Source organism: Chrysemys picta, chromosome 16, assembly GCF_011386835.1.
Source record: "Chrysemys picta bellii isolate R12L10 chromosome 16, ASM1138683v2, whole genome shotgun sequence".
NCBI lineage: Eukaryota > Metazoa > Chordata > Testudines > Emydidae > Chrysemys > Chrysemys picta.
The window spans coordinates 1,942,124-1,962,372 of record NC_088806.1 but is presented as its reverse complement, the minus strand read 5'-3'; the positions used below and the strand labels follow the sequence as shown (position 1 = coordinate 1,962,372).

Genomic DNA, 20,249 nt, shown 5'->3' with positions numbered 1-20,249 from the left:
CTGCCCCCCCCCAGCTCTGCCGGTGCCCCTCACTCCCGACCCGCAGCCCCTGCCAGCCCAGCCCTGCCCCCCCCCAGCTCTGCCGGTGCCCCTCACTCCCGACCCGCAGCCCCTGCCAGCCCAGCCCTGCCCCCCCCCCCGCTCTGCCGGTGCCCCTCACTCCCGACCCGCAGCCCCCCCAGCCCAGCTCTGCGGTGCCCCTCACTCCCGACGTGCAGCCCCCGTACCGGGGCGCGGGTGCAGGCCCCCCCGCTGGGTGATGCTCTTGCTGTGTCTCTCGTTCGCCACCCTCATGCGCCTGCACCCCGGACATGGTCCCGCCGGGCCCCCCCCCGGCGCCCCGGACTGGCTTAGACTCTGCGTCACTAACCGCGCATGCGCCAGGAACGGAGGGCGAAAAAAGTCGCGCGGCGCGCCAAGGCGCATGCTCCGCACCCACAAGAGGCGGAAGCGACGGGGCGGCCCTTGCGCGTGCCTGACGTGGCGAACTTTGGTCGCGCACGTGACGTCTTTAGCCCGCGCTCATCCGCCGGGCGTCACTACTGCGCATGTCCGCCACGGGTAGCGTCAGGCCCCGGGAGGACGTCACCGATCAGGTGACAGTGGAGACGCCATTTTGGAACATCTCCTCTAATAAGCACGCGCAAGGCTTGGCGCCAAGCAGAACGCAGTCATTGGTCCCCACACACACACGTGTTCTGCCTGCATCACGTGACAGGCGACAGGCGAAGCCATTTTGCACTGTACCCCCATGGGCGCGGCCATCTTTGTTTCTCTGGCCTGGGGGGCTTCCATGCGTCACGTGTTCAGGTCGTGATGCCAACCTGGTGGAGGCCATATTGTCTCCCAGTTATCATGTGATAAAGGGAAATAAAGAGCCCCGCCCCTTGTGAAAATAAGGTGGTGGGAATCGAGGAGTTCTCCCTTCCCCCACTCCCCTCCCAGAGCTGTGGAGAGAACCCAGGAGTCCTGCATCCCAGAGTCCCCCTGCTCTAACCCACCAGCCCCCGCTCCCCTCCCAGAGCCGGGGAGAGAACCCAGGAGTCCTGGCTCCCAGCCCCCCTGCTCTGACCCACCAGCCCCCACTCCCCTCCCAGAGCCGGGGAGAGAACCCAGGAGTCCTGGCTCCCAGCCCCCCCAGCTCTAACCACCAGCCCCCACTCCCCTCCCCAGAGCCGGGGAGAGAACCCAGGAGTCCTGGCTCCCAGCCCCCCCCCTGCTCTAAACCACCAGCCCCCACTCCCCTCCCAGAGCTGGGGAGAGAACCCAGGAGTCCTGGCTCCCAGTCCCCCCTGCTCTGACCCACCAGCCCCCACTCCCCTCCCTGAGCCAGGGAGAGAACCCCAGGAGTCCTGGCTCCCATTCCCCCCTGCTCTGACCCACCAGCCCCCACTCCCCTCCCAGAGCCGGGGAGAACCCAGGAGTCCAGGCTCCCTGCCCCCCCTGCTCTACATAGATTTGGGCTGTTTGGGGTTTATTTGTCCCTAAATTCACGGAGGCCACAAGAAGATCACATGCCCCCCGATCTGCCAGCCCCTCCCTTCCCCGGTGTAATCTGACAGTCAGCAGAATCTATTATGTTTTATTTTTTCCTCTGTCCAGGAAATTCCTCCTCTGGTGCCAGACATTCATCTGCCCAGATAATTGTTAGCTTCCTGCAGGGCTGGGGGAGCCAGGGGAGGTGTGATTCCTCGCCCGGCGCTGAGATGCGCCTACCTCTGGGCGGGACGGCTGCTTATCCAGGGACCCCTCACCCGGCGCTGAGACGCGCCCACCTCTGGGGCAGGGTGGCTGGTTATCCGGGGACCCCTCGCCCGGCGCTGAGATGCGCCCACCTCTGGGGTGGGGCGGAGCTGCTCTGTTCTGGAAGAGGCCAGGGCTGGAGTAGCTGGAGCCGTGGGCAGGGCAGGGGCCACGGGCCTGGCGGAGCCAGAGAAGCTGGGGAAATGAGGTGTCACATCCTGCCCTGACCCCGCTCCCCTCCCACGGAAACGGCAGAACAAAGCGAGTTTCCTGACTGCCCAGAGAATAGAAACCAGGAGCAGGGACCAATGGGTCGAGCAGGCGGGCTAGGAGCCCGGATGCTTGGGTTCTGGGCCTTGCCATGACTGCCCGTGCTGGGCAGGAGCCCCCCCGGGAGCTGGGAGGTGCCCAGGGGCTGAGAGAGAGTGTCCAGGCCCCTTGGCTCCCCCACATCCCGGCACTGGCCTGGGGGGCGCGTTGCAGGGGGTGGGGGCTGTGGTTCGCTCTTCTCTGAGCACGTTTCCTGCTTGGCTCCAGCCAGCCCAAGAAAAACAGGCCCTGGAGAGCCCATGTGGTGGCAGGGCAAGGGGGGCAGACCTGAGAGAAGCTAGGAGGGAATCCGGTCTCTGCACCCCATCTGTAGGCAGATGTTACCCACCACAGAGCTGGGGAGAGAACCCAGGAGTCCGGGCTCCCAGCCCCCGCTGTTCTAACCCACCAGCCCCCACTCCCCTCCCAGAGCCGGGGAGAGAACCCAGGTGTCCGGGCTCCCTGGCTGAGATCGGGGTGGTTATAACAGCTGGGGTCACCGGGCAGGGAGCTGTGAGGGTGGCGCTGGCCCTGGGCCCCACAGTGCGGGAGTGTGGGGGGGAAGAGGGGTGGGGAGGATGGAGATTTTATACCCATCTCAGCACAGACTGAGGTGATTGCCGTGTGACTAGCCGGGGAGGATCGGGAGGGGCCGTGCGCAGAGGGGGCTGTGGGGCGGGTTATGGGGGCCGTGTCCTCGCTGCCCCCCCCAACAGAGACCTGTTGGTCCTGGGAGTCAGCCCAATGAACGCTCATTTCCCAGAAGCTCGTTATCCCCGATCCTGCCCCCAGCCCCATGGAAACTCCCCCCCTCCCCCGGGGTCCCTGGGAGGCACCAGATAGACTCTGCCCCCCACCCCGGCTCCCACGGCTTTATCTCCCCGCCCGGCCCTGCCAGGCCAGAGGGGTCAGGAAACAGACCCCTTGGGCGGGGGGTCTGGAGCTCAACCCCTTCACCCCAAGGAGGGGCAGAGGCTGCCGAGATAGATTAATTCCAGGCCATGCTGGGGGTTGGGGGGAGCCCGTCTGCTTCAATCGCCCCATAAATCGGGGCTGCTTCCAATTAAAACGGGGGGGGGGGGCAGGGCTGCGGGTCGGGAATGAGGGGCACCAGAAGAGTTGGGGGGGGGGTCGGGCAGGGATGTTCCTTCATTTGTCGGACACATCTGCCCAGATGTTCCTCATCTGGCCACATTGGCTCCCAACCCCCTCACCGCTCTAACCACTAGACCCCACTCCCCTCCCAGAGCTGGGGAGAGAACCCAGGAGTCCTGGCTCTCAGCCCCCCCCCCCCCCACTCTAACCCACCAGCCCCTGCTCCCCTCCCAGAGCCGGGGGAGAACCCAGGAGTCCTAGCTCCCAACCCCCCCTGCTCTAATCCACCAGCCCCCACTCCCCTCCCAGAACCAGGGAGAGAACCCAGGAGTCCTGGCTCCCAACCCCCCCTGCTCTAACCCAGCAGCCCCCACTCCCCTCCCAGAATGAGGGAGAGAACCCAGGAGTCCTGGCTCCCAGTCCCCCTCCACATTTCATCGTCCACCTCTGACCAGGGAATCATGTGAAGAGTTGCCCCCCCCCCCAGCTCTGGGCCCCCCATCTCTGCCAGTGCCCCTCACTCCCGACCCGCAGTCCCTGCCACCCAGCCCTGGGTTGCTAGAAGGGAAGTGTTGGGGGGCAGATGTGAGGGGGGAGGGTGGGTTCTGAGTAGCGAGGGGACGTGGGACCCCTCGCCCAGGGCTGAGATGCACCCACCTCTGGGGCGGGGCAGCTGGTTACACGGGGACCCCTTGCCTGGCGCTGAGATGCAGCCACATCACCCTCGGGTGTCGGCAGTATTGGGGTTTTGACACATGTTCCCATGGCAGCCAGCGGGGGGACACGTCCACTTAACTGCACCTCCCTCCGTAACACACACCCAGAGCACAACACAACACAACATGCTGTGCTGCTCCCTGGCACATTGAACCATAGACTATCGGTGTGGAAGGGATCTCGGGGGTGTCTAGTCCAACCCCCTGCTCAAAGCAGGACCAACACCCACACAGCGCAGCCTGCAACAACTCCTCTACACACACACACACACACACACACATCGAGCCTGCAACAACCCCAGTACATACACACAGACACAGATAAGACAACACAACACCTCGCGCTGCCCCTTGTACACACAGCACAGCCTACAACAATCCCTACACACACACACACACACAGCCTGCTACGACCCCTGTATACAGACAGACACAGAGACACACAACACACTACATCGTGCTGCCCCGGTACACACAGCGCACCCTGCAACAATTCCTCTACACACACACACAGCCTGCAACAACTCCTGTACACACACACACACACACACACAGAGCCTGCAACAACCCCTGTACATACACACACAGACACACATAACACAACACCTCACACTGCTCCTTGTATACACACAGCACAGCCTGCAGCAACCCCTCTACACACACACACACACACACACACACACACACACACACACACACAGAGCCTGCTACAACCCCAGTACATACACACACAGAAACACACAACACAACACATCGCGCTGCCCCGCTACACACAGCGCATCGTGCAACAACCCTCTCCACACACACACACACACACACACACACACACACACACGAGCCCTACGCCCCCCCTTGTCCCCCCCCCATTGTGTAAACACCCCCCACACCCCGCCCCTCCCGCAGACCCCTCCCCTCCCTCCCGCAGCGGGCTCAGAAAGTTGCGAGCCGCAGCCCGGGGTGAGCGGGGGGAACTGGGGGGCTGCGCGGGGGGTTGGGGGGATCCCCAGGGCGGGAGTGAAAGTGGGGGGCCTGGGGGGGATTTTCATCCCCACCGCTCTGCACCCGGGAGCTCAGGACAGGGTCCCGGGGCAGCGACTTGTGGCTGGGGGGCGGGTTTGCAAAGCTTTGGGGTCCCCCCCAGCCAGGATGTCCGGGTGCTGTCGGCCAGGGCGAAGACTCATTCTGGGGGGCCCTAAGATTTTGGGGGGTGGGGCTGAGTTGTGCGCAGATCCGGTGTGTGTGTGTGTGTGTGTGTGTGTGTGTGTGTGTGTGAAACTTATTGCAAAGAGTTTGCGGAAAGTAGTTTTGGGGGGGCGGCTTCTCGCAAAGATCCAGGGGTCCCCCTGGAGTCTTTGGGGCGTTGCAAAGGTTGGGGGGATCTTTGCCGAGGCTTAGGGGTGCAGCGTTGGTGGGCGGGATTTCCGGGGGGAGGGGAGACTACAGCTCGGCCAAGAGTTTCGGGGGGTTTCTCAGAAAGATTGGGGGCCCCTTTGAGGGAGCCACTTTGGGGGACTGGGCAAAGCTTTTCGGGGGCACATCTTCAAAAGCCAGGTGGGCCAGGTGTGAGGGAAAGGGGGGCTCACCGGCCAGAGGCAGTGCTAGCCCATTTTGGGGGTCCCTATATATTTTGGGGGGCCCCAAATATTGGGGTCCCGCTTGAGCTGCACGGGGCCCTGAGCAATTGCTTAGTCTGCTGACACCTGGCTCCGGCTTGGCTTAGTTTTGCAAACGTTTGGGGGGGCTGCAGATTTGGGGGGACCAGGGAGGAAATAGGGGGTGCTTCTTGCAAAGAGCTGGAAGGGGGGCAGGCTCCCAAGCCAAGCGCAGATGCCTTCCCCCCCCCCCGGATACTAGTTGTTTTTTTTCTTTCCCTCTTTTTCCAGCTGCCTCCAAAAATCTTGGGGTTCCCCCTCCCCTCCAATGTCTGCAGTTCCTGGGCTTCCTTTGTCCACGGGGCCAGGCCTCTTCACCCCACTCAGGACCGGCTCGTGGGAGCGCGTCTAGTCCGGCCGGGCCGCTTCGGTTTTCTGGACTCGCCCATTGTTTCGGGATTGTTTCGGGACCAGCTATTCCAGAGACGGGCCCTTTGCCGGGGGTCCCCGACTCGAGAGGTTTCCGGACCCACTGCTCCAGACCTAAGACTTTTCGGGAGCGCCGAGACGCCGGACTTTTGTAGGGGATCCCGGCTCAGGAATTTCTCCAGAACCAACTTTTTGCCAGGGCCGGAAAGTTTTGGAGAATCCAGTTTTTCTAGCCGTACGGAGTTTGGCTCCATTGATTTGCTAGAGTCCACGTTTGTAGGGAAACTTGGTTCCCGCCCCAGACAAGAAACTTATTTTTGAGATTATTCTTTCTAGATTGCGAGGCAAATCTGGGTTTGTTCCCACCCCCCTTGACTGGGGAGAAATCTGGGTTATTTTTATACCTTGGGGTGAGAACTGGGTTTAATATTTCTAGATAAGAAGAAATCTCAGTTTAATTTTTCTGGATCAGGAAGAAATCCGGGTTTAATTTTCTTGGATCAGGGCAAAATCTGGATGTATTTTTTTTTCTAGATTGGGAAGAAATCTGGGTTTATTTTTCCTAGATTGGGGAGAAATCTAAATTACTTTTTCTGGATGGGGCAAAATCTGGGTTTATTGTTTCTGGACTGGGATGAAATCTGGGTTTAACTTTTTTCTAGATTGCAGATAAATCTAGGTTTAATTTTTCTGGATCAGGAAGACATCTGGGTTTAATCATTTTTCTGGATCAGGGTGAATTCTGGGTTAATTTTTTTTCTAGATTCGGAGGAAATCTAGGTTTAATTTTTCTAAATCAGGGTGATTTCTGGGTTTATTTTTTCTGGATTGGGGCAAAATCTGGGTTTGTTTTTTTTCTGGATGGGGATGAAATCAGGATTTAATTGTTTCTAGATTGGGGAGAAATCTGGGTTTATTTTTCTGGATCTGGGTGATTTCTGTTTTTTTTTTTTTTTTTTAGATTGGGGCGGGGAAAAGCAGGGTTTCCTTTTTCGAGAGTTGGGGGAATCAGGGAGTCAGACAAATGTGTCAAGTATCGGGGTTAGCCGTGTTAGTCTGTATCTACAAAAACAACAAGGAGTCTGGTGGCACCTTAAAGACTAACAGATTTATTTGGGCATAAGCTTTCGTGAGTAAAAACCTCACTTCTTCGGATGCATCTGAAGAAGTGAGACAAATGTGAGGAGTTAAAACTTTCTAGACCGGGCAAAAATGGAGCATTAAAAGTTTTGGAGCTTAGGAGACATTTTGGGGTTTCCATTTTTGTAGACTGGGGAAAAAAGTGATTGTCCCCTACATTAGGGGAAAATGGGGTGTCCATTTTGTGCTCGACAAAAGGCACTTGGGGGCTTGGTTTTTCCAGATTAGGGACATTTTGGGGGGTTCATTTGCTTGTTAGCCTAGGGAGAATTTCCTCTAGATTAGAAAAAAATTGTGGAGGGAGGGAGTTGATTTTTCCATGCCAGAAATTTATTCACAGGTTAATCTTTTCCAGACTTGGTCATTTATTAGGATGTAAATATTCTGGTGGGTCGAATTTTCAGGCTATCTGGGGGTAGCAGAGTCCTTCCAGAGAGAGGAAAATCCGGGGGATTCACTTGTCCCAGATCAAGGCGGTTTGGGGTGCCATTTTTCCAGGCAAAAGATTATTTTTCTGGAGTAAAGTTTCCCCGATTGGGAATTTACTCCCCCCCCCACACACACACTCCCCGTTGGTTGATCAGGATTTCGCGATAGCAGCTTTCCCCCGCCAAGGAATTCGGGACTGACCCCAACCATGGAGGTTTGGCTTCTTTGTCTCTGGATTCCCCTCACTCAGGCGGTGGAAGGTGAGTGAAAATTGGGGGGATTTAGTAGGTTTCTGTGTCTTTGGGAGCCAGGACGCCTGGGTTCTCTCCCTGGCTCTGGGAGCGGAGTGGGGGCTGGTGGGTCAGAGCAGGGGGGGCTGAGAGCCAGGACTCCTGGGTTCTTGTCCCACATGCCCCGTCTGCCCACCTCTTTCCTGAGTTTTGATTGACTGCGTTTTTTACACTAACAAAAAGTGGGTTTGGCAAAGTACTTTCTTTCTTTCTTTCTTTCTTTCTTTCTTTCTTTCTTTCTTTCTTTCTTTCTTTCGCGCAAGATCTGCTGCAGAAAAGAAGCAGAGCGTGAAAGCAGCCTGTTGAAAGAGACAACAGGCCTGGAAAGAAAAGTGAAGGAAAACAAGAAAAAAAGAAAGAAAACAACAACCCACCACCCACCCTCTTCCACGCTTGTCTTTCTCTGCCTCCCGCTCTTTCTTCCTCGGGGTTTGTTCCGCCAAGCAAACATTTTTTTTGCCTTTGAAAACTTTGTGTCCCTGCTGCCCAGCTCCTGCGACAGACTTTTCTCCTTCATTAGCCCCTGTCTCGCTCCCTCTTTCTCCCGGCTCCCCATAAGGCCTGTGCAGATGTATCTTACTTCTGTCTTTGGCTCTGATCCTTTCTCCCCCAGCCTTTCAGCCCAGGACTCCTGGGTTCTCTCCCCGGCTCTGGGAGGGAGGTGCGGGCTGGTGGGTTAAAGCAGGGTGGGGCTGGGAGCCAGGACTCCTGGGTTCTCTCCCCAGCACTGGGAGGGGAGTGGGGGGCTGGTGGGTCAGAGCAGGGGGGCTGGGAGCCAGGACTCCTGGGTTCTCTCCCCGGCTCTGGGAGGGGAGTGGGGGGCTGGTGGGTCAGAGCAGGGGGGCTGGGAGCCAGGACTCCTGGGTTCTTTCCCCTCCTTGCCCACGAATTTAACCCCTTTCTCCCGCCCCCAATTCTTTGGGGGGCTGGCGGGATTCGAACTTGCAGCCCGGGGCCCAGGCTGCAAATCAGGAGAGAACCCAGGCGTCCTGGCTCCCAGCCCTCTCCTGTTTGGAACAACCCACCCTGTTCTGGGAAGCCGGGCGGGCGCAGCGGCCGGGAGTTCGTTCACATCTGGCATGGATTTAGCCCAGGACAGAGGAGAACACAGATTTGGGGGGGAGGGGTCACGGTCTGGCAGCTGGAGCCGGGAGGCCCAGCTGGGGATGGGGGGGCTGGAGCTGAGGCCGGGTGGGAGCCGGCGCCCCCTAGAGGGGACAGGCCCCTGCCCCATTCCCCGCCCCCCGGAGCCAGCCAGTCCCTGCCCTGGGGCCAGAGAGGAGCTGGCGCCCCCTAGAGGGGACAGGCCCCTGCCCCATTCCCCGCCCCCCGGAGCCAGCCAGTCCCCGCCCTGGGGCCGGGTGGGAGCCAGCACCCCTAGAGGGGACAGGCCCCTGCCCCATTCCCCGCCCCCCGGAGCCAGCCAGTCCCCGTCCTGGGGCCGGGGGGGAGCCGGCGCCCCCCCTAGAGGGGACAGGCCCCTGCCCCATTCCCCGCCCCCCTGAGCCAGCCAGTCCCTGCCCTGGGGCCGGGTGGGAGCCGGCGCCCCCTAGAGGGGACAGGCCCCTGCCCCATTCCCCGGCCCCCGGAGCCAGCCAGTCCCCGTCCTGGAGTCCGGACAGTTGCTGGTTTCCCCGTGTGGCCCCCGAGTGGGACAGAAGCCTCGCACGGCCGTGCAAGCGTGCGGCACCAGAGCCATGCGAAGGAGGCGGCGGCCTGCAGGAAAGCGAGACAGGCGTCTCCGTGTGCTCCTGGGAAGGCCTCTGTGTACCTCAGGCGTACGCGGCTCCCCTGGGACGGACCCTCAGATTCACCCTGTCATGACCCATCACCCACCACCCCACAGCACCTGTGTGCACAGGGCGGGCGGGGGGGGGGGGGCAAGAATTCTGTCTGCATGGGAAAGGATTCAGGGGTTCGCTCCCCGGCTCTGGGAGGGGAGCGGGGGCTGGGGGGTTAGAGCAGGGGGGCTGGGAACCAGGACTCCTGGGTTCTCTCCCCGGCTCTGGAGGGGAGTGGGGGCTGGTGGGTCAGAGCAGGGGGGCTGGGGGCCAGGACTCCTGGGTTCGCTCCCCGGCTCTGGGAGGGGAGTGGGGGCTGGTGGGTCAGAGCGGGGGGGCTGGGAGCCAGGACTCCTGGGTTCGCTCCCCGGCTCTGGGAGGGGAGTGGGGGCTGGTGGGTTAGAGCGGGGGGGGGCGGGAGCCAGGACTCATGGGTTCTCTCCCTGGCTCTGGGAGGGGAGTGGGGGCTGGTGGGTCAGAGCAGGGGGGGCTGGGAGCCAGGACTCCTGGGTTCGCTCCCCGGCTCTGGGAGGGGAGTGGGGGCTGGTGGGTCAGAGCAGCGGGGCTGGGAGCCAGGACTCCTGGGTTCTCTCCCCGGCTCTGGGAGGGAGTGGGGACAGGGGGTTAGGGCAGGGGGGGCTGGGAGCCAGGACTCCTGGGTTCACTCCCCGGCTCTGGGAGTGGAGCTGGGGCTGGTGGTTAGAGCAGGGGGAGGCTGGGAGCCAGGACTCCTGGGTTCACTCCCCGGCTCTGGGAGTGGAGCTGGGGCTGGTGGTTAGAGCAGGGGGAGGCTGGGAGCCAGGACTCCTGGGTTCTCCCCCCCTCACTCCAGACCTTAACCTTCCCCCCACCCCCCTTTCTCTGTCTCCCAGAGACCTTGCTGAACACCCGGCTGGAGACGTCGGATCTGAAGTGGACGACGTACCCCCAGACGGACGGCCAGGTGAGAGGGCTGGCGGGAAGCGGGTGGCAGGTGGGGGTCGGGGGGAGGGGAGCTGGGGAGAGGGGTCAGATATTTTGTGGGAGGGGGCCAGGCGGGTCGCAGGCTCTGTGAGATGGGGGGATCCCAGGTATGGGGGAGCACGGTGGGTTCTGGGGAGGTGGGGGGGAGTGTGGGGGCAAGTTTTTTGGGGGGGCTGTGGAGGAATAGGGGTTGCTGAGTGTCTGGCCCCCCCACTGACTGAACTCTGTTCCCTCCCCTGTTCTCTGCCCCATCTCCTCCCTCTGCCCCCCATCCCCCATCTCTCCCACCCCCTGCCCCATCTCTGAATTCCCTGTTCTCTGCCCCCTGCACCCTGTCTTTCCCCTCCCTTTCTCCCACCCTCGTAATGCCTCTGCACCCCCCTTTTCCTGCTCCCCCTCTTTCCCTGGCCCCCCATCCCCTGCCCCCTCTCTGCCCCATCTCCTCCTCCTGCACCCCATCTCCTCCTGCACCCCATTCCCATCTCCTCCTGCACCCCATCTCTGAATTGCTTGCTCTCTGCCCCGTCTCCTCCCCCTGCACCCCATCCCCCATTTCCCCGTATCCCCCATCGCCAAATTCCCTGTTCTCTGCCCCCTGCACTCCATCTCCCCCTGCATCCCATCTTTCCCATCCTTTTCTCCCACCCTTGTAATGCCTCTGCACCCCCCTTTTCCTGCACCCCCTCTTTCCCTGGCCCCCCATCCCCTGTCCCCTCTCTGCCCCGTCTCCTCCCCTGCACCCCATCTCCCATCTCTCCTACCCCCCTGCACCCCATCTCCCCCTGCACCCCATCCCCCATCTCCCCATATCCCCATCTCCAAATTCCCTGCTCTCTGCCCCCTGAACCCCATCTCCCCCTGCACCCCGTCTTTCCCCTCTCTCCATCCTTTCTTTCTCCCACCCTTCTTTGCACCCCTCCTTTCCCTGCCCCCCCTCCCCGTGCCCCCCGGCAGTGGGAGGAGCTGAGTGGGCTGGACGAGGAACGCCAGCACTCGGTGCGCACGTTCGAGGTGTGCGCGGTGGAGGGGCCGGGCCGGGAGGCCTGGCTGCGCAGTGGCTTCGTGCCGCGCCGGGGGGCAGCCCACGTCTACGCCGAGCTGCGCTACACGGTGGTGGAGTGTTTCTCCCTCCCGCGCCCGGCCCGGGCCTGCAAGGAGACCTTCAATGTCTTCTTCTACGAGGCCGAGCGGGACCTGGCCACGGCCACCGACCCGCCCTGGCTGGAGAACCCCTGGGTCAAAGTGGACACGGTGGCGGCCGAGCACCTGACCCGCAAACGCCCGGGGGCCGAGGCCACAGGGAAAGTGAATGTCAAGACCCTGCGGCTGGGGCCGCTCACCAAAGCCGGCTTCTACGTGGCCTTCCAGGACCAGGGCGCCTGCATGGCCCTGCTGGGCGTCCGGCTCTACTTCCAGAAGTGCCCGGGGGCCGTGGCCCGCCTGGCCGCCTTCCCGGAGACGGTGCCCCGGGAGCTGGTGACGCCCGTGGCCGGCGCCTGCGTGGCCGGGGCCGAGCCAGAGGGGCCCGGGCCCCTCAGCATGTACTGTCGGGAGGACGGGCGCTGGGCCGAGCACGCGCCCGCCGGCTGCGTCTGCCTGGCCGGGCACGAGGCCGCCGAGGGGAACACGCAGTGCCGAGGTGAGGTGCCCGGACACCAGGGTTCTGCGGGGAATGGGGAGCGGATGCGGGGCTCCGAGGTGGCCCGGATGCCTGGGTTCCCAGGATGGGGAGTTGGATGCCTGGGTTCTGGGGGGGGCGGCCCGGATGCCTGGGTTCCCGGGATGGGGAGTTGGATGCCTGGGTTCTGAGCTGGCCCGGATGCCTGGGTTCCGGGGTCCAGCTGCTGGGGTTCCAGGGGGGGGGCTGGACACCTAGGTTCCAGGGGGCAGTAGTCGCTCAGGTTCTGGAGCAGCTGGACGCTCGGGTTCTGGGGGGGCCCGGATGCCTGGGTTCTGAGCTGGCAGGGAACAATCGTGGGGTCTCAAGTGGCAGGTCTTGGAAGTAGGTGCTGGGATCTAGCCACAAATCAGGGGGGCCAGGACTCCTGGGTTCTCTCCCCAGGGAGCGGGAGGGTCAGTCGCACCTCTCACATGGGGGGGGGGGGGGGCTTTCATCTCTCTGAGCTGCAATAGGAAACCCGCTCCCCCCCCCCGCAGCTGCCCCCAGGGAGAGGAGCCTTTGAACACCGGGCCAGGCCCCCCCCCCCCGAGCTATGGGGGGGAGGGGCAGACATGAAGGGGGACAAGCGGCGCTGAGATGCGGCCACCTCTGGGGCGGGGGCCGTTTAACCCTATGTTTCCCAGGAAGGCGCCGTCTGACCCTTTTTGTCTCGCCAGCCTGTGTCCCTGGCACCTTCAAGGCCATGCAGGGTGAGGGGTCCTGCCAGCCCTGCCCCCCCTATAGCCATTCCTCGGTGCCCGGCTCCGCCATCTGCTCCTGCCGCAACGGGTACTTCCGTGCCAGCGCCGACCCCCTCGGCTCCCCCTGCACTAGTGAGTCACCCTGGGAGGGGAGTGGGAGCTGGGGGGTGAGAGCAGGGGGGGCTGGGAGCCAGGACTCTGGGAGTCACCCTGGGAGGGGAGTGGGGGCTGGGGGGTGAGAGCAGGGGGGGCTGGGAGCCAGGTTCTCTCCCTGACTCTGGGAGGGGAGTGGAGCCTGGGGGGTTGGAGCCGGGGGGGGGGGGGAGCCAGGACTCCTGGGTTCTACCTCTTTCCCGCCATGCCCCCCACAGCAACCCCGTCGGCCCCGCGCAGCATCGTGCCCCAGATCAACGGCTCGGTGGTGGTGCTGACCTGGAGCGAGCCCCTGGAGAACGGGGGCCGGCAGGACGTGACTTACAACGTGCTCTGCTCCGAGTGCCCCGATGGGCAGCCGTGCCGGCGCTGCGCCCGCCTGACCTTTGCCCCCAGCGCGGCGGGGCTGGCAGAGGAAGAGGTGACGGTCCAGGGCCTGCAGCCCTACGTCACCTACACCTTCGAGATCCAGGCCGTCAACGGGGTGTCGGAACTGAGCCCCAACCCGCCCCAGGCCGAGCCGGTCAACGTCACCACCAACAAGGACGGTGAGAGCCGGCCAGTGCCCCTCACTCCTGACCCGCAGCCCCTGCCCGGCTGGTGCCCCTCACTCCCACCCTGCAGCCCTCAGCCCCGCCGGTGCCCCTCACTCCCGCCCTGCAGCCCCCCCAGCCCAGCCGGTGCCCCTCACCCCCGATCCGGAGCCCCTGCCAGCCCAGCCCTGCCCCCCCCAGCTCTGCCGGTGCCCCTCACTCCCAACCCGCAGCCCCTGCCAGCCCAGCCCTGCCCCCCCCCCAGCTCTGCCGGTGCCCCTCACTCCCGCCCCGCAGCCCCCCCAGCCCAGCCGGTGCCCCTCACCCCCGATCCGGAGCCCCCTGCCAGCCCAGCCCTGCCCCCCACAGCTCTGCCGGTGCCCCTCACCCCCGATCCGGAGCCCTCTGCCAGCCCAGCCCTGCCCCCCGCAGCTCTGCCGGTGCCCCTCACTCCCGACCCGCTGCCCCCCCCAGCTCTGCCGGTGCCCCTCACTCCCGACCCGCAGCCCCTGCCAGCCCAGCCCTATCCCCCACAGCTCTGCCAGTGCCCCTCACTCCCGACCCGCAGCCCCTGCCAGCCCAGCCCTATCCCCCCCCCCGCTCTGCCGGTGCCCCTCACTCCCGACCCGCAGCCCCTGCCAGCCCAGCCCTGCCCCCCCAGCTCTGCCCGTGCCCCTCACTCCCGCCCCACAGCCCTGACTTGGCATTTCCCCCCAGTGCCTCCGCCCGTGGACAGGGTCCAGGGGTCTCTCTCCCCGACCGGGATGGTTCTGAGCTGGCCGGTGCCCCACCCCCCCAGCGGGCACATCCTGGACTACGAGGTGAAATACTATGAGAAGGTGAGTGGGGGGGGGCTCCTGGAGGGAGGGGGGTCTGGGGGGGATGGAAAGGAGCTGGGGGAGGGGGTCAGGGATCAGAGGTGGAAGGGATCGTGAGGGGGGCAGTGCGGGGGGAGGGGACCAGGGGAGGGGATTGGGGGACTGTGGGGGGGTGAGGGAAGGAGCGGGATGGGGTTGGGAAGGGGATCGGGAGGGGGGCAGTGGGTGAGGGGACCAGGGGAGGGGATTGGGGGGCATGTGGGGCGGTGAGGGGAGGATTGGGGGGGCAGTGGGGGTGAGGGGACCAGAGGAGGGGCTGTGGGGGGGTGAGGGGAGGATCGGGATGGGATTGGGGAGGGGATCAGGACGGGGGCTGAGGGGGGACCAGGGGAGGGGGTGGGGGTGCTGGGGGGGCTGAGGGGAGGATCGGGAGTGGGTTGGGGAGGGGATCAGGAGGGGGGGCAGTGGGGGAGGGGACCAGGGGAGGGGATTGGGGGAGCTGTGGGGAGGAACGGGGGGGGGCAGTGGGAGGAGGGGAGGTCTCTGCGCTGCGGCGCCGGGACCGACCCCCCCATTCCTCCCCCCCCAGGGCGCGGCGGGCGGGGAGTCCCCCATGTTCCTGAAGGCGTCAGAGGCCCGGTTGACGCTGGGGCAGCTGCGCCGTGGGGCATCCTATGGGGTGCAGGTCCGTGCCCGCTCCGAGGCCGGCTACGGGGAATTCGGGCCAGAGTTCCTTGTCCCCATGCATGGCAGTGGTGAGTGACCCCCTTCAGCCCCCCCGACCCCTGCCCCCCTCGGGCCTGAAGCCCCCCCGGAGCGTCAGGTTCCAACGGGCGACGATGCTCCCGCCGGCCCCACGAACGCAGCCCCGGGGCCAGGTTCAGACGGTGCCTGGTTGCTCGAGGAGGGAGGTTGCACGAGGAGGGAGCTTGCACAAGGAGGAAGGTTGCACATGGGTGCCAGGTTGCACAAGGAGGATGGTTGAACGGGGGTGCCAGGTTGCACGGGGGTGTCAGGTTTCACGAGGAGGGAGGTTGCACGAGGAGGGAGGTTGCACGGGGGTTCCAGGTTGCACGAGGAGGGAGGTTGCACGGGGGTGTCAGGTTTCACGAGGAGGGAGGTTGCATGTGGGTGCCCAGGTTGGACGAGGAGGGAAGTTGCACAAGGAAGATTGCCCAGGGGTGCCAGGTTGCACAAGGAGGATGATTGCACGGGGTGCCAGGTTGCACGAGGAGGATGGTTGCATGGGGGTGCCAGGTTGCACGAGGAGGATGTTCCACGAGGAGGGAGGTTGAACGGCGGTGCCAGGTTGCAGGTGGGTGCCAGGTTGCACGAGGAGGATGGTTGCATCGGGGTGCCAAGTTGCACGAGGAGGGAGGTTGCACGGGGTGCCAGGTTGCACGAGGAGGGAGGTTGCACGGGGGTGCCAGGTTTCACAAGGAGGGAGGTTTCACGAGGAGGGAGGTTGCACGTGGGTGCCCGGTTGCACGAGGAGGGAGGTTGCATGGGGGTGCCAGGTTGCACGAGGAGGGAGTTTGCACGGGGTGCCAGGTTGCACGAGGAGGATGGTTGCACGGGGTGCCAGGTTTCACAAGGAGGGAGGTTTCACGAGGAGGGAGGTTGCACGTGGGTGCCCGGTTGCACGAGGAGGGAGGTTGCATGGGGGTGCCAGGTTGCACGAGGAGGGAGGTTGCACGGGGGTGCCAGGTTTCACAAGGAGGGAGGTTGCACGGGGGTGCCCGGTTGCACGTGGGTGCCCGGTTGCACGAGGAGGGAGGTTGCACGGGGGTGCCAGGTTGCACGAGGAGGATGGTTGCACGGGGTGCCAGGTTGCACGAGGAGGGAGGTTGCACGGGGGTGCCCGGTTGCACGAGGAGGGAGGTTGCACAGGGGTGCCCGGTTGCACGAGGAGGATGGTTGCACGGGGGTGCCAAGGTGTCCGTGACGGCAGGCTGCCGGTAGGGTGGACACACGATTCTCCGCTGCCTGCCAGCGCCCGTGCTCCCCATGTGCCATCTGGGTTCCTAGCACCGCCCTGTCCGCCCGCCAGGATCTGCCTCCGCGTCCCAGGGGCTGGCTCCCGTTGCCCCCCGTGGGCAGGTCAGGGCCTGGCGCCCCCCTGTGGCCTGTTCCAGTGCAGCAAGTGGCCTGCCTCAGTTTCCCCTCCCAGGCCCTTTGGCTTCTCAGTGCCCGCCAGGCTGGGCAGTGTCTCTCCCGCTGAGCCAGGCGGGTTGGGGGTGACGCTGGCCTGACCCCCCCACCCCAGGGCAGCCCCCTGACGGTGTCTCTCTCCCCAGAGGCGGGGGGCCGGGCGGAGCAGCTGGGGCTGATCGTGGGGGCGGCCGCCGTGGGGGCCCTGCTGGTGCTGGCGGTGGTGGCAGTGGCTGTGATCTGCGTGAGGTGAGACCCCCCCCCCCTGGGGTTGAGGGTGGGCACTTGGGGGGCAGGGAGGGGCCGGGGGGGTGGAGAGATGGGGCTGGGCTGGGTCCAGCCACGTTCTCCCCAGAGGGGATTCCGGGGGGGTCTCTTGGCTGCCCCCCCGACTCTTTCTCCCTCCCCCGGCAGGAAGCACGGGGCGGGGGGCCGCGACCCTGAATACTCGGACAAACACGGCCAGTACCTCATTGGGCATGGTGAGTGGGGGACAGGGGGTGAGTGGGGGACAGGGGGTGAGTGGGGGGTAGGGGGTGAGTGGGGGGCAGGGGGTGACTGGGGGGCTGGGAGTGAGTGGGGGGCAGGGGGTGAGTGGGGGGTAGGGGGTGAATGGGGGGCTGGGGGTGAGTGGGGGGCAGGGGGTGAGTGGGGGGTAGGGGGTGAGTGGGGGGCTGGGGGTGAGTGGGGGGCTGGGGGTGAGTGGGAGATGGAGGAGCGACGGGGCAGGGAAGAGAGGTGAGGTGAGGGGGTGGGTTTGGGGGTTGGCGGGGGTGAGTGAGGTCAGGGCGGGGGGTGAGTGGGGGAGCAGGGGGTGAGTGGGGAGACAGAGGAGCAAGGGGGCAAGGAAGAGGGGTGGGGTGAGGGGATGGGTGAGGTGTTGTGAATGCGGGGCAGGGCAGGGGGGGCGAGTGGGGAGGCGGGGTTAGTGGGGGGCAGGGCAGTGGGTGAGTGGGGGGCAGAAGGAGGGGGTGCAGGTGAATGGGGGCAGTGGGGAGATAGAGGAGCAAGGGGCAGGGAAGAGAGGTGGGGTGGGAGGATGGGTTCGGGGGTTGGCAGGGGTGAGTGGGGGCAGGGCGGGGAGGCGAGTGAGGGGCGGGGGTGAATGGGGAGGCAGAAGGGAGGGGGAGACAGAGGAGCGAGGGGGCAGGGAAGAGGGGTGGGGTTGGGGGCGTGAGTGAGGGGCAGGGCAGAGGGGTAAGTGGGGGGACAGAAGGAGGGGGTGGGGGTGTGTGGCCGGCAGGAGCGGGTCTGGGGGTGCTCGGCTCTAACCGTGTGTCCCCCCCCCCGGAACCCCTCCTTCCCAGGCACCAAACTCTACATCGACCCCTTCACCTACGAGGACCCCAACGAGGCCGTGCGGGAATTCGCCAAAGAGATCGACGTCTCCTACGTCAAAATCGAGGAGGTGATCGGCGCCGGTGAGCCCCGAACCGGCCCCTGAACCCCCAAACTGGCCCCTGAAGTCCCAAACCCCCGAATAGTCTCTGAGCCCCCAAGTTCACGGCTTCTGCTCCCTCAAATCCATCGCCTCTGCAACTGGGATCCCAGGGGGGCGGGGGGCCCACGCTGCGGTTGCTCAACTGAGGGCAACCCCCCAAAAACGGGTGGTTATTTCGGCTAATTTGATCCACCTGGTTACCATATGCCAAACACGCAGGTCCCTGAAAGCGCCCCCAGCCTTTGGGCTCCGTGCCCGGACGGGCCGCATCAAGGACAGGAAGGACAATTGGAAATCTGGTTAGTCTTCTAAAATGTTTCTCTCTCTCTGTTTCATTCCCCCCTTTCTCACTGTCTCCACCCACTTTTTCATTCCCTCTTTCACCCGTCTTGTTTTTTCTTTCTCTGTTTCATTCCCTGTTCCTTTCTCCTTTCTCTCTCTCTCATTCTTTCACTCTGTTTCATTCCCCCTTTTTCTCTGTCCCGTCTCACTGTTGTATTCCTTCTTTCTCCCCGCCCTCTTCTTTCTCTGTTGCATTCCTCCTTCCTCTCCGTTTTCTTCCCCCTTTTTCTGTGTCTTATGTTTCATTCCCTCTTTCCCCCATCTCACTTTCTTTCTCCCCATTTCATTCCTCCTTTCTCTCTGTATCATTCTCTTTCACTCTCCGTTTCGTTCCCCCCTTTCTCTCTGTCTCAACCCACTGTTTCATTCCCTCTTTCTCCCCACCTGGCCCCCTTCTCTCGGCAGGGGAGTTCGGGGAGGTGTGCCGGGGCCGGCTGAAGGTGCCTGGAAAGAAGGAGAGCTGCGTGGCCATCAAGACGCTGAAGGGGGGGTACACGGAGCGGCAGCGCCGGGAGTTCCTCAGCGAGGCCAGCATCATGGGGCAGTTCGAGCACCCCAACATCATCCGGCTGGAGGGGGTGGTGACCAGCAGCACCCCGGTCATGATCCTCACTGAGTTCATGGAGAACGGGGCGCTCGACTCCTTCCTGCGGGTATGGGGACCCCAGTACGGGGGGAGGGACCCCAAAAACCCTACCACACCCCCAAACCACCCAGGCCATGGAGAATGGGGCCCTCAGGTTATTTTCGGGGCTCCAGGAGACCCCGAAATACAGGGCAGGGGCCCCTGAAATACAGGGGGGAACCCAAAAGCCCCCACATGCTGAGTCCCCTCCCCTCTGTAGCAGTGCCAAGGTGTGAGCCCGCCTCCCACCTCTTCCGGCCCCGCCCCCACTCCGCTGGGACCCTGCCCCTGTCCTTGTGAGCCCACCCCCTGAGGTCCTACCCCTGGTTCTGTTGCCGTGCCCCCACTCCCTGGGACCCTGCCCTTTTAGCCCTTCCCCCTGGGGTCCCATCTCTGCCCCTGTGACCCCACCCCCATGCCCTGGGGTCCCGCCCCTGTCGCGCCACCTCCGACCCCGGGGCCCCACCCCTGCCTCTGTGACCCGACCCCCGAGTCCTGCCCCCAGGGCCCTGCCCTGTCTCTGAGCCATGCCCCCTCTGGTGGCTCCTCCCCACCCCCTGGGGCCCCGCCCCCTGCGCTGACCCCGCCCCCATCTCCCCCCCAGCTGAACGAGGGGCAGTTCGCACCCATCCAGCTAGTGGGGATGCTGCGGGGCATCGCCTCGGGGATGCGCTACCTGGCCGACATGAGCTACGTCCACCGGGACCTGGCCGCCCGGAACATCCTGGTCAACTGCAACCTGGTCTGCAAAGTCTCCGACTTCGGCCTCTCCCGCTTCCTGGAAGAGAACTCCTCCGACCCCACCTACACCAGCTCCCTGGTACGGCCCGGACGCCGGGGTTCTCGCCTGCCTCCTGGGTTCTCTCCCCGGCTCCGGGAGGGGAGTGGGGGCTGGCGGATGAGAGCGGGGGGGCTGGGAGCCAGGACTCCTGGGTTCTCTCCCCAGCTCTGGGAGGGGAGTGGGGGCTGGCGGATGAGAGCGCGGGCGGGGGGGCTGGGAGCCAGGACTCCTGGGTTCTCTCCCTGGCTCTGGGAGGGGAGTGGGGGCTGCGCGGGGGAGCTGGGAGCCGGGACTCTCTCACCCTCCTCGTCCCCAGGGCGGGAAGATCCCCATTCGCTGGACAGCACCCGAGGCCATCGCTTTCCGCAAGTTCACCTCGGCCAGTGACGCCTGGAGCTACGGGATCGTCATGTGGGAGGTGATGTCCTTCGGAGAGCGGCCCTACTGGGACATGTCCAACCAGGACGTGAGTACGCCCCGCCCCAGCCTGCCCCCCCTTGCCCTGGGCTGGGTCAGAGCCGTTCTGGGTGGCTGTTAACCAGCCACTCCGCCCCAGA

The 20,249-nt window shown here is 64.2% G+C and overlaps 1 protein-coding gene across 1 annotated transcript in view; it reads left to right on the top strand.

Moving 5' to 3' along the window:
* EPHB4 (EPH receptor B4) overlaps positions 1–20,249 on the top strand; it is a 36,990-nt gene that overhangs the window by 13,841 nt on the left and 2,900 nt on the right. The window contains 13 exon segments of the mRNA XM_065570396.1: positions 9,239–9,521; positions 10,397–10,467; positions 11,442–12,126; positions 12,825–12,980; positions 13,220–13,549; positions 14,252–14,373; positions 14,942–15,107; positions 16,650–16,752; positions 16,918–16,985; positions 17,811–17,924; positions 18,692–18,939; positions 19,516–19,731; positions 20,009–20,158. Coding sequence (XP_065426468.1) covers positions 9,239–9,521; positions 10,397–10,467; positions 11,442–12,126; positions 12,825–12,980; positions 13,220–13,549; positions 14,252–14,373; positions 14,942–15,107; positions 16,650–16,752; positions 16,918–16,985; positions 17,811–17,924; positions 18,692–18,939; positions 19,516–19,731; positions 20,009–20,158 — 2,712 coding nt within the window.